The sequence below is a fragment of the Hetaerina americana genome, unplaced genomic scaffold, assembly GCF_022747635.1.
Source record: "Hetaerina americana unplaced genomic scaffold, ioHetAmer1.1.p SCAF_3, whole genome shotgun sequence".
In the NCBI taxonomy this organism is placed as follows: Eukaryota; Metazoa; Arthropoda; class Insecta; order Odonata; family Calopterygidae; genus Hetaerina; species Hetaerina americana.
This window is the reverse complement of record NW_027286874.1, coordinates 2,791,287-2,805,074: the sequence shown is the minus strand read 5'-3', so window position 1 is coordinate 2,805,074 and position 13,788 is coordinate 2,791,287. Positions and strand designations below refer to the sequence as shown.

At 36.5% G+C, this 13,788-nt stretch overlaps 1 protein-coding gene across 2 annotated transcripts; it reads left to right on the top strand.

Moving 5' to 3' along the window:
- The first annotated feature begins 2,155 nt into the window (after positions 1–2,155).
- Positions 2,156–8,136, top strand: LOC139690714 (uncharacterized). Of its 2 annotated transcripts, XM_071588229.1 has the most exons (4): positions 2,156–2,552; positions 2,712–2,881; positions 3,025–3,445; positions 7,730–8,136. In XM_071588229.1, exons 3-4 carry the CDS (start codon positions 3,216–3,218, stop codon positions 7,932–7,934), a joined length of 435 nt encoding a protein of 144 aa, XP_071444330.1. In that variant the 5' UTR covers positions 2,156–2,552; positions 2,712–2,881; positions 3,025–3,215; the 3' UTR covers positions 7,935–8,136. The 2 variants fall into 2 exon arrangements, with proteins under 2 accessions (XP_071444330.1, XP_071444331.1); XM_071588230.1 differs by having other exon boundaries at positions 2,156–2,439; positions 2,712–3,445.
- The last annotated feature ends 5,652 nt before the right edge of the window (positions 8,137–13,788 follow it).

Here is a 13,788-nt window from a genome sequence, read left to right as displayed (position 1 = left end):
CATTTCCACTCATCAGATCTGCTCCCCTCTCCCCATATTTCCTCATTGCCTCCCCACCTCACTCTCACACCAATTGCCTCTCCCAAGAATGTACTCTATCTGCTCTCCTGCAGCCAATGTTCATCTTTCTACATAGGTGAATGCATTTCTCCCTTGTTCAACAACATGAACAATCACCAATATTAATCTAATTCTGCCTCACTTTCTTTTCTTTCCATTCCTTCACATGCAAATTCTCACAGCCTTTCATTTGATCAGTGTTTCTCCCTAACCACCCTTACATCTCTCCTTGAATCAGCCACTTATATAAAGGTAAGAACTCACAAATCCAGATTTATATTGGCATTCAGATAATTAGAATTTCCTGATTTGAACAATCATCATTAGATCCTTATAACTTTCCTCACTCCCTTCCCAGCATGCCCTATACTGCCCACCCCCAGAGCCTTCACATTCATTCCATCCAAAACCTTCCAGTCTGACCTGAAGAAGGCCTAAAAGAAATGCTTAAACTATCTGCAATGTGAGTCTCCTTTTACATGTTTTCTATATAATTCTTTTGTTCTGTTGTGCTGTCCAAGTGATATCATTTAGGGAAGCATTGGGCTGTAAATTCAATTGTGCAAGTGGAGGCTTAGGAACTGTGACCTAAAGACAGGTTAGTGGAATTGCAGTGGATAGGGTTCATGTCTCTATGGTCAGTTGAACCGATAGTTATGGGGAGGGGTGGAGAAATTATTGTTTGTTGCACAGATATGCACTGACATATACTAAAGATGTTATGATTACTATCTGAGTGCAATCATCTTTAAAACCTTTGGAATCATATTCAACAGTTCTCATACAAAGGCACTTTTATGATCAACCAAACACAGTTGTCAACTGGAAGTCTGGTTTGATAGGCGAGGATGGAGCTCATCTAATACTGAGCCAAACATGTGAAATTCACAAATCACAATGGGAGGGTTTGTTCTCTTCTCCTATTCCACCTGTGGTTTCTCAGGAAGATCTGATACCCAAAAAATCACACAGGTTGGGCAAAGCTGAGGGTTCCCGGCAGAATCAGCTGGAATTGATCCCAAGCCCTCCGATCAGTAGCCTAGCACACTACGCATTGAACTACCTCACTCCTCTTATGATTATGTTCCTTTAGACTCTAGGTGCATTTAATGATTGAGTTGAATTTTTAAAATATCGCAAGTGTTGTCAGGTTCCTTTTTTTACATTTTTGATGGCTTTCCCAAAATATATTTCTCTGTATTTATTAGATGTTTATTCAAATATGCATGTATCTGGCTTATACATTCTGTCTAGTGAGATAAAAGGATTATGGAACAATTAGTCTCCTAGGCATACCAAGGGAAATGTGTTGTAAAAGTCTTGGTTGAAAGAGAATAGAACATTGGATAAAACATGGGGAGTACAATGAAGGTTTATGCCTGGTGGGAGATGCATGGAGCATCTCTTAACTCTTCAGTGTCTGATAATTGCATGGATATGCGACAAAAAGTATGTCATGAGTTTCCTGATTAGGAGAATGCGTACAAGACGTTACATAAGGGAAATTTCTGGAAAAAAATAGTCGGCTCTTTTTCATGAACATTTTCTCCGCATCCTTGAGATATTCTTTGCTTAGTGTTGGTAAAACTTCTTCTATTCCAAGATACACTTCTGTCCAGGCGGATGAAGGATTCCAGTTGCTCTGGTCTCACTCCTCGAATTATAAGTTGCGCGCTCATCTTCACTTTTACAATTATTTCGGTTTTCTTCTTGTTAATGCCCATGTTACATTCCCAGAGTGCTTACTTGATCAATAGCACGTTGAGTTGCTTGCAGGTTATCTAGTATTTCTGATACTACAACGAACACCTTACTATCACGGTTATATATATGTATATGCATAACTCAAATTTTGAACCGCCGCGCAAATGCACTAATTCCACGTGACTATTTTCGTACCGCCGTATCTCTTTCAGATTATTGAATGCGCTCTTTACCTATTTCAACTCTATTCATTATATTATGATTATTTCTTTGATCGGCATGAGCAAGAATCATAACACATAATGAGTTTTCGCTGAAATCAACCGCGTTTGATCTCGCAGGTCATACCATGAAGATGTGCATATCAATGACTGTTCACATAAACGTACCACCCGTATGACTATTGAGATTACTTTATTTACTAATTGGTATGAATGGTGATTCGTTTTAGCTCTACGATGTGAACAAATACCAGAGTGTCTGCATATGCATCTTATAGATACTGCCATAGGCGAAAAGTAGCCAACTAAGCACACCAATCTATGTTACTTCTATTTCACTGTTCAATGTACTAACTACCATCGTATCGTTGGTACTACTGCATGGTGTCATTCGATTTGAATTGTAATGTCTTATAGGGATACTGCAACATGAACTAAGACAGTGATAATACCGGTAAATTAAATTAATCGTAGTAATAGTGCATTGCAAGAAAAGAATAGCTCAAGTAATCTTTTCAACCATAGATGTCCATAGTTTCATTAACGAAGAAGTGTGCTCCCTGTAACGTACGAATATTTTCTTTCAACAGATTGTGCTAAAATATTCGTTACCGAGTTTCAAATGGTTTTAACTTCTCAACATTCATCAGGCTACTTCGTTCATATTTTTTGCATTTAGTCATTTGATAGCATTTTGACGTATATTGGGTTTTCTTTTGTCATTAGGACTGTTGCATGGACTGCCTCTTGGTTTATTCTCGACGCTGATTGTGAAGAAATTTGCTGTTATCCAGGTCCCAGAAACGTTAAGTGAGATGTATTGCCTAAGTGTTAATACTAAGATGCCGTGACCGTGTCAATTTTTATTGAGAAAATTCATTCCCTACAATTTTGAGGTATTTAGTTTATTGCTGGTCATTCTGATGTGTGAAGCATTAGGTGCTTTCATCTTTGAAAAATTACATGACACCCTATGGTACATCACTTGTGTCATCCCTTGAACTTCATCTTACCAAGTTTATTTCGTTTCTTTTTCAAGTTTGAGTTTGGTGCAAGGTACTGTGAAAGGTCGTTGAACGTTGACGACCCAGAAATAATTGGATGTGGTAGGTTGTGAGGAGAGGATCTTTCGTTCCAAGTTAAAGATACAACATGTAGGAACTATCTACAGGGCTGGACATTGTTATAAGAGTAAATAATTTTGAGATTGGAAGGTTGAATCGGTTGGCAATGGATATGTTACAGAGCGTATTCAACCAGGAGAAAATTCGTGATGACCAAAATGTGATAATGGCCATGCAAGAGTCTTTGTTGAATTGCTTGCTTCCTGCTGCCAACTTTGAAGGAACAGGAACTGTATTGAAGATGGTGACACCACCTAAGGTGAAGACTGCAGGGCCAATGGCAGTAGTACCCAGATCAACCAAAAAGATGAAATGGAGGGGTGCTTATGGGATGAGGTAGGTGTAAAATGTAGGTATTGGTTTCATGACTTGCGTTTAACATTTGAAAGTGCAATCATGGCTTTAAGCTTGCTTCTAAAGTAAAATTTTTGTATTGGATATTTTTTTCAAAAATCGTATTCGAATTTGAAATTTCATGTTAATGTGTGGGGTTCTGGTCCAATATATTGCAAAATATGATCAAATGCCTTAAATACTTGAAATTATGTCACTGCAACCTCAGCAATCAACCCAAGGGTATTCTTGATAGGTGAGGTAAGAGTTAATATCAAATTATGGTTGTGCATTTGGGCCTTAAGGATGGAATGAGCAGTTCCATTGTGTGTGTCTCTAGGTTCCTCTAAGTCCTGAATCACACTCCTTGGGCTGTCATGAGGCATCAACCTGGCACACACTGGACAGTTGCCCAATACAGATACAAGTCTGCTCAGATGCCTCACTGTGAACATTTAAAGTATTTGGCCAATTTAAAAGTGTAAAATGTTAAGTTTTTCTAACCTACTTCCAGTAGGATAGGGAATTTCAATATTTCCACTCATTCAAGAAGTACATTGCCCTCTTTACTTTAAAAAAAAAAAATTGGTAAAAGTGAGAGAAAGCCGAAAGAAAAAAGTAGGAAATGAGTCATTCGCTTAATAAATTGTTTTGTTATAATGCAGATTCTTGCGTTTTCAAAAATCATCCAGTCTAATTTTATCAAATTCAGTTTCTTTTATGCGGTTTTAAAATTTGAATTCCATTAACCATTATTTGATGTTGTAAGTTATAGACATATGAATTTTTGCCATTCTCAAGCTTCTTTGAAAGTCATTGTGCTTATTCAGCCTTCTTTTCAGTTTCAATTGAAGAAGCATAAATAGATTTAGTAACAGAAATATCTGTTAATCTTCCAAAATGTTATTTCACTCCTACCTTTCTTTGCCAGTTTCACAACTTTCTTTCCCTTCCCTTATTTATGATGCGATTTCGATCACTTGAAAGCCCTGAAAGTATGTTGTTCATGCCCTACCATCTTCTGAAGTGATATGGTCTGGTTATGCCCTAATCATTTTGTCTTCTTACTGACCTTTGCCCTGTTTTTATTCTAAATATTTGTCTCCCTACTCCTGAAGCCTTATCATTACTATAATTAGCTGAGGCCTGCCAGTCAAGTTAGGTCTTTTATATGTTCTGGAATTAAGCCCTGTCAAACTCGATATATTTCATAGCTCTGCCCAAAAATCAGCACATCCTACATTAAGATATGTAAACCATTTTTCAGATTTACAGATTATCCTCTTTTTGCCATGCTGTCCTAAATGTGTAATATTTACCTTTGTCTAACTTGGTTACCCAAAACTCTCTACTTCACTTTTCCATGTAATCATCATTCACTTCTAAGCTTTTTTCATGATGCTGCGCTAGCCTTACACACGTACATCACATGGACATGCAACTCATGGTCTCCGCCCCCAAAGACACAGGTAGGGAATGTGACACACTGCCTCATCAGTGAGTTCCTCATCATCTTAAAACCATTTTTCCCCAAGTCACTGTTTCAAGTGCAAGAAGAGGAAATAGTCACTGGATGCAAGGTCAGGACTGTAGGGTGGGTGATCAAAAAGCCTGTCTACGTAAGCTTTCAAGCTAACCATATTCTTTGCTTTTTGTGGTCAGAAAGGATTTTTAATGCCCAACTTACACAAAATTTGTATAATCCATGCTATTCTTTCATAATTGTGTGAAAAGTATTATGCCCAACAAGAGGAAATTTATCAGCCAAAGCAACATTCATCAATCACCATTAAAATCGTAGTTCTTGGTCCACTTGTGACTAATTTCATCGGTCTGGATGCCTGTTACTCTGCTATTCATCATGCACATTAGTTTGGACATTTTTGAAGTCTTGACCCTATTGTCTAATTTTTCCATCACTATTTAGTGTAGCTCCATACTCTTGGCACAACTTCGATGAATGTGGGCAGTTGATGATCCTTTTACTCACAGCATGCACTTCTCAAGTGTCAGGGGAAATGCATTCCCCAACAGGCAAACAACTGCTGAATCAAAACAATTGCATGAGTGGCTTCAGAAACATTCAATCGATGGCACTGCATGCATGCACTTTGTTCTAACCTGCAAATATTTAAATGTAAGAAAACAGGTCTTCCTTTGCGAATATGCCTCATAATACTCCTCAGTATCGTAATTCATTTCAGAAGCCTTTGAAGAATAATGTCATCTTCATTAACTGACCATTTTGTTATATACCTCATGTTTTATGGGGATTGGGATGGTGTGGTGGCTAACATACAGGCTTCCCTTCAAGAGGGCCCTGGTTCAAATCCTGAAGGCAACAAATATTTTTTAGTGGTATCCCGATCCCTACTTGAGGTGCTTTGTGGAGAGCACTTTGAGTGAGTATGACGTCCGTCAGATGGGACGTTAAACTGTGGACCTCTTGGTGCCTTTCGACAAGAGTAGAATTAACTGACAGCAGGTTTCTCTCCACCCTTCCTTTCCCATTCATCCCTAATGGTGCAAATGGCCTTAGCTGTTGGTCGCTTCCCATAAAAACTACTACTCATGTTTTACTCATGGCAATACCAATTTTTCATTGATTAAAACCCTCAGTGCTTCTGTTACGTGACCAAATCATGATTATGTAAAAGTCCTCCTTGAGTAGGATTAATGTTTTTGGTATTTTCATTTTTTATGAGGAGTTTGGTAAGTTTAGGAGACATTTTTAAATCGTAGTTATCATATGTATGAATATGTCATGTTTTTTAATGAAATTGAATGTTCATGTTAGAGTAAGAAGCTAACTGCGCATAATTTTTCAAAGTACATATTATTACTTATATAAGGTGAATATTCATATTTTTATCAATTTTCATTGGTTGCTAGGTAAAGTTTTATAGACCCTTGACAGGTGGAACTGTTTTGGCTTTCAGGGTAATATGTAGGAGAAGGTAATAGTGATTTTGTGACCAAGATATTATCATGCAAGAATAGTGGCAAATAAATTGGATATTTTAAGTTGTCAGGTAATGTCTAATTTAGGTTTTAAAGTGAGAGAGAATTAATGAAATGAGATATTAAATTTCTGCAACCTTCCTTGTGAATTCCTTTCTTACCATTATTAGATTGTCTTAATCTGTTATTGACATTTTCCTATAAATGGAAACCGTGTCACTGCGGCATTATCTGCCATAACAGACCACTGTTCAAGTTGCGCAAACTCAACCATAGGGTAGGTTAATCCTCCTTTGTTTACCATTGTCCTGTAGTGTTAAGTCATGGACTCGTACAATCTTTGGAATTTAAACTCTATTTTGGTGCTAGCGTTTGCTAGGAGGAGGGAATTGATGGCAAGGATATTGAGTAAGGATGTAATAAAAAGACTTGTCAAGACCTTGATATGGAGCGTGGTTTTGTACAAAACATGGTCATTAAAGGGAACAGGCTAATTGAAGCAGGATGATAGGGGTAGATTGGAAACTTTTGAAAAGTGGGTGAGGAAAGCAAAAAGAGTCAGGAAAAATGGATGCAGAGTATGTCGATTTCCCGTGGAATGTTGAAGACTGTGATAAAGTGAGAAAGTTAGGCAAATGAGGAAGGGGCAGGAATAGGATAGGGATGTTGGATGCAATTAAGGGAGTACATGTGTGGAATTGAAGAGGGGTGGGCTTATTGTAGTGTTGAATGCCGGGTTGTTTTGTTAGTAGTGGCAAGGAAATTTTTGCTGCACCATTTGTTAGCTTGTGTCCATTTAAATCCTACCTTATTTGGTGAACTACTGATGATAGTAATAATAATTTTTGTACTTTGTTTTACATGCATTGTTTATATCTTTGTTGTTTCTATTCCTATGGGGAGAAATGGAAGTGTTGGTAATTATGGCACAGAATACAATTATGTTCAATTCATTTTATTTCTGGAGGTTTCTCAACAGGCTCTGCTATTCCTGTAACCGCCAGTGCTCTCAACTCTCTCTCTCTCTCTTTGGCCTATTTTCTGAATACTCTTCATAAATTATTCAAATGGCTGAAGTATCTTGTGCATATTTAACCAAAAGCATATTTTAGGAATAAGCATAATAATCTGGAATGAGCATATTTCCGGCATTTCAATCTCTCCCGTTCATCAGATCACATTCACTAACTTTTCTCGCCATTCTTTCCTCATTCATTTCACTTTTTTTTTAAACTTCACGGTCCACTAACCATTTCACAATACCTTTGTCTTGATATTTTAATCTTTCATACAAAATCCTTTCTTTCCTTGTGTACGTGGCATTAGGAAAGATGGCAGTAGTAGTGGGAAGGCCAAGGAAAGGCAGGTTTTGTCAAAGAAAAGAAAAAATAAAGGCAAGAACAAGAAGTCCAAGAAACAAAACAACAAGATGGCGTTAGCGGATGTTGTGGGGAAAGGTGCTCCTCCTTTGGTGCCAAGGACTGTTGGGGAGAATGGCGCACCACAATTGTCAATTGTGGTGCAGATTTGAGATGGAGCATAGGTTGCCTCTCAATCAGGAAGTCAAGTTGGTGTTCATTGTGTACGGAGTGTTTCTTTCAGTTCTGGATGAAGCTCTCTGTATTGTATTTGATATTGGACCCAACCACAGTAATATTTTTATTTTTTCATTATTAGTGGTGTTTTATATGTTGGAGATATATTTTCTTACAATGTATGTATTTCTTCTTGGAAGAAAAATGGTTACAAATGATATAATGCGTGAAATAAATTTTTAAAGTAAATGTGGTCTCATTATTGATTTAACGAAAAAGCGATTGCAATAAAACTTGGCTCATTAATTTTTTTGAGTCCTGTGTACTAAACAAGCAAATGAAAACAGTTAAGCCTTTCATGCTGGGGATGATTATGTTTTTAATGTAGGTAAGTATTGTATTCTAAATCCTACGTAATCAAGTGGTGGGATTCTTAGTGCTGGCATTTTTTAAGCATCATTTTATGGATTAATAAAGGAAATGAACAAAAATTGGAATTGAAAAGACTAGAGGCATAAAAACTTTCAGCATGTTGAAGCATTGTATCGATGGAATTATAGATAGGATATGGAAGAAATAAGCTTTTAAATTTTGGATGTCAAAACATGTTGTAGCCTGTAATCTTCTGGATGTAGTGGTCTCTACCCCTCATCCTTCTTCCCATCACTTTACGACCCCTTCCCCTTCACCCCCTGCACTTTCTGTATATATTCATGGTTTGTTTAAAAATTATCAAGAAAAGTTTCGGAATAATAGATTAATTTCAGATATTGCTACAATATCGCAAAATACTTACAAAATACTAAAAAGTACATCCCGTGAGCATCAACACACTTTGGCTAGCAGTTTTTCTATGACTCAAAGGCTCTGGTTGGTGCATTCCAGAAGGTCTTGAAGGGTATGTGTACAAGGTTCTTCGATGGCAATTAGGGTCCCATGACAGTTACCTTAGAGGGAGAGTTCCATTTTTGAGAATATAAAATAGTCTGCTGGTGCCAAGCTGGGACTGTAATGAGTTTGGGGAATCGTCGTGATGATGTTTTTCATCAGTTATTCCATTACCTTGGAGCCTAAAGCGCTCTAGACCTTAGGGAAGAGTTTAGCGCAGATCTTTCACATCGCCAAATTTTCAGTGATAATGGTGTGCACTGTCATCTTATCAATGTCAATATGATCTGCGGTCATGCACACACTTAACCAACAGTCTGAATTCAGCACTTCACGCATTCATCAAAAAAAAATTGTTACCTAGACTTTATTACAAACCTTTTATGCTGTCAAAATCTGCTTAAAACAAACTTATTTTGAGGAAAAACACTTTAATTTTTTTATTATGTCTCAAGTTGAGAGAATTGACATTCAATCTGGGAATACAGAAAGATGGTTTCACTATTTTAGGCATTTATATAACTTGAACACATATTTGAAACTTCTAGTATAAAAATAAAATACTCAAAGAAGTAGGGACATGAGGAAAAGAGTTGCACTAGGAAAAGAGGCTTTCACAAGGAGGAGGGAGTTGATGACAGGGACGTTGAGTAAGGATATTAAGAAGAGATTTGTGAAAACTTTGATATGGTGCATAGCTATGTACAGTGCGGAAACGTGGTCATTAAAGCAGGAGGATAGACGTAGACTGGAGGCTTTTGAAATGTGGGTGTGGAAAAGAATGGAGAAGGAGAAATGGACAGAGAAGAAAACAAATGAGGAAGTACTAGGTATGGTGGGCGAGGAGAGGGGTTTGTTGGGAGAAATCCTATGGAGGCAGAAAAAAAATGGATGAAGGGAGTATTGATCAGCAGCGGGATGCTGGAAACTGTAATAGAGGGGAGACTGTTAGGCAAACGAGGAAAGGGAAGGAATAGGATAGGGATGTTGGATGGGATAAAGGGAGAAAGGAAGTACTCAGAGATGAAGAGGGACCTGATGTGGAGTAGGAAGCGGGATTTTGTGTTTTGTTAGGAGTAATAAAATATTTATTTGGTAGTTGTGTCCATCGAAAAACCTACCTTAACCGGTAGATTACCTAAACAAAAATCCCTTGCAAATACCTGATAATCTCCCAAAGCGGACCCAGTCATGTGCGAGCACAAAACACAATTCACAAATGTGGATATATTGAAAGCAATCCCATTGACTTTAATGGCAATTATAAACAAAACAATAATAATATTAAAAGTAAGTCTATCGATTCTAATGTGAAGTTTATACACAAAAATTGTAATTTACATAATAAAGTTGCATGTCATTTCAATAATATTGAAAGCAAACCCATAGATTTTATTATTGAAAGGGAACCCATCGATTTTAATGTTAATTATATACACAACAATAATAGTCTTGAAAGTAAACTCAAATGTAACTTTTATACACAATTCATGGATTTCAATTTCAGTTCTATACACCACAATAATAATATTGAAAGCAAAGTAATGTGGAGTATATGCACAATAACTGCAGTTACAAATATTTGTGTTTGTTAGGAGTCACAAAATATTTATTTGGTAGTTGCATCCATCCAAAACCTACCTTAACTGGTATATTACTTAAAAAAATACGACGTATAAGATTTTGCCTTTCCATTTTATTATAATAAGACAAAAGTCAATTCATGTATTTCCATGGAAAATAAATTATGATTTGATCATGATATTTTCTGCCTGCTTACCTCAAGAAAGCTAATATTCATGAATTTAAAAGCAAAATGGCAGTTAACTTAAGAACAAGTGCAACAAAGGTGAATGCATATGCTATCTATTGAAAAATATTGAACGGACTACCAGGGTTTTAAAACTGGAGAACCCAACAAAGGTTTGCAACAACAACAACATTTGCCATCTCGTTGTGACTGTCTAATAAATGTCCTGTATTTCTTCTAGTCTTTAAAAGTGAAGGCAAATGCCATGTAGCGGGGAAATTATAACTATTATAATTATGTCTTAATATCATTCTGGGCATTCAATTTTTGGGACAAATGTTGTTTAGGAATTTCACAGTGGCTTTAGGACAGCGTGAGAAATCAGGTAAACCCAAAATAAAATGTCACCACATTTATGGGTTTCCCAACCTCTCGCGTCATCCTAAACATAATACTGAAGTCCCTGGAGAAGGTTTTTTTGCATAAAATTTTTTTGCACATTTCGGAAAATAAAAATATACACCCACTACACGGAGCTAGGGGAGCACGAAAGCAGGAAGAGTAGTTTGTGGGAGCATAGATATAGAGCGTTCAAGGGGTGGCTGCTGGAAGGTAATGCCAGAGAAAAGGATTCAGGGCCGGCTGAAAACTAGGCATGTTCAGGTGAGGCAAAGGAGTGAGTGGCAAAGGCCATTTATGGGAGTGTGGAGATGGGTTGCGAGGTCAGGAGTGGCAGCCGATAGGAAAGAGGGAATAATGGTATTCAGGCCCATTGGAAAAGTGAATGACACCGAAAAGTGGGTTAGGGGAAGAAAAAAATGGTAATGTTCATTATGGAAGTGTAATTTAAGGTAGCCAGGTACTGGGGTGGCTGCTGAAATGAAAGAGAAAAAAAAAGATACAGGGTCAGCTGGAAAATTGGAATTATGGACAGAAGAGATTTTGGGGAAAATTGCAAAGGGGGTGTAGATATAGGTGGCTAGTGAAGCGAACCGAGTTGCCGAAAATGAGTCGCAGTGCTGGATTTTAAAATCAAATAGATTCTTCCAGACTATCTCTGCTAGAATGCACTTCTAGCAACTTGACCATGCAATGTATCTGTCTGCAGAATAAAACATTCAATGCAGTATTTCTTTTACCCATTTCAAACTTGAACAAGCTTAATTTGGCAATCAATCAGTATAACAGAACAGACAGAAGAAGTTTCCATTAGTGCTCTAAAGGGAAGTTGTATCATGCCTATATCATATGGGGTACCATCACCTGATTGTATACCAGATACCTTGAAGTGCACCAATTGTGTTAAGACCAGTTATCTTGAACTTATTATTATTTTATTTCCAATAATAAGTTTATTCCAAATAAGTGGGATGATTCAATGCTAGTAGAACATATTGTAGCATTGTTCTGTTTATTTTATAAACTAATTTATGTGATAGATTAGACAGCAAATTCAGTTTTTTTCATGCCATTTATTTCAAGTAGAGAAATGTATCAATGATAAGCCTGTGTCCATACACAGCCTACCTTAAACAAAAGACATCAATGATAAAATGAAATGGTGACTTTGGATATTATTGGGAAGTTTTTACTGCATGCCAGGGACCTACCTGAATTTCACCACAACTTAAGTTCACCGAAGCAATAAGTTTTTCCTACAGTAAGGGAGGGATAGTGACATAAAAAAGGATCCAGAAGAAATACTTTTATTGGAAATAACACAAACATGCATCCTCCACAGAACCCTTTTCATGCAACAAAAAATACCACTAAAAACAAATCTCAAAACAAAAGCATGTACACCACAAGAACATAAACCTTAACATACCTGTATGCATTTCATACACTCCTCTCTCACCAATAACTCTGACAGTTTATACTCCCCTCATATCCTCAAAATGTTCCATCACAGCCTTCGGTGGATGCTCTTGCATTTCATGAATGGTACCATACAACCTTGAATGTAGTAAAGGTTCAAACACAAAAACATCTCAATAAAGCTCTCTCCATCTCTCTATAAAACACAAAACATCTCTATAAAACACAAAACATCTCTATAAAACACAAAACATCTCCATAAAACACAAAACATCTCTAGAAAACACAAAAATATCTCAATAAAACCAATTACCGAAAAGCACCAGCACAGCACCCCTTAAATCACACATAAGCCTTCCCACACAAAATTGCTGCTTTCAACTGCCAGTAGCATGAAAATAAGAGAAATAAAAAGGTATCACTGGTAACAAAATTTTAGTCTACAGTGAACATGATTCTGATTTATAAAGATTTGGAATGCTGTTCCAGAATGTTTTCTTGGATTTTCTGCATATAAATAATATTTTCATAAAACATGTTCAAAAATATTTTAGAAACCATCATCATTTCTAATTACTTTATTTTAAAGTTAGTGGATACTATTTCTTGATTTTTTCAATTTGGAAAAAGATATTTATGAAGTTGTGGCATCATTACAACCATTTTTACCAAGCGTCAAATAAAATATGCAGTAATGTTATGACTAGTGTTCTCAATCATGGTAATCCATGATCATGGAAAATTTCGCTACAGTGCTGCGATGGTGGACTGAACTGGCAATTAAGAACATTCCAAGATCTTCTTGGCCTGATAAAACATAAATGTGAATCTACTGAACTTGTTATTGCTGGCATTAAATTAGGATAAGCATTAAGATAACCATTTGTTGTTTCTATGAATGATTGAGTTAAAACTTCAGCTTTGAAATCACATTGAATGAGTTCTCGATACTGGGGGAAAGTATAACATTATGGCAATATAAAAAATATAGATTTACTTTAATCATTTTCGATGCAATAAGAACAAGGAGAACTAAAATTAACAAAAGCTTTTGTACAGAAATATATAATTAAACTTTATGAAATATCAGAGAAATTAAATTAAACAAGCAATTGGAATACAACAGCCATTAATCCGAAAACAAGTGAATGAAATAATTTCCCAAAAAGGTAATACTAATAACCTCTTCTAATACCTACATACAATCATTCATAGTCATGTATAGATCAACTGTTAAGGAAAAATTTGTACTACAACTATTTATTTATATTACCAATTAGGTCTGTCTCTATTTTAGAGGTGGATACAGCTCCCTTGCACCCTGCAAACCCAAAATATACAACCTCCTCCTTCCCAAATACTTGTCTGGTCACTCCTCAATTAATCCACACATC

Bases quoted from the DNA above. Each gene is read 5' to 3' on its own strand.
- LOC139690714 (XM_071588230.1), top strand. From the start codon at position 3,216: ATGGATATGTTACAGAGCGTATTCAACCAGGAGAAAATTCGTGATGAC. The intron at 3,446-7,729 runs GTAGGTGTAAAA...ACGTGGCATTAG, and splicing joins AGGGGTGCTTATGGGATGAG to GAAAGATGGCAGTAGTAGTG.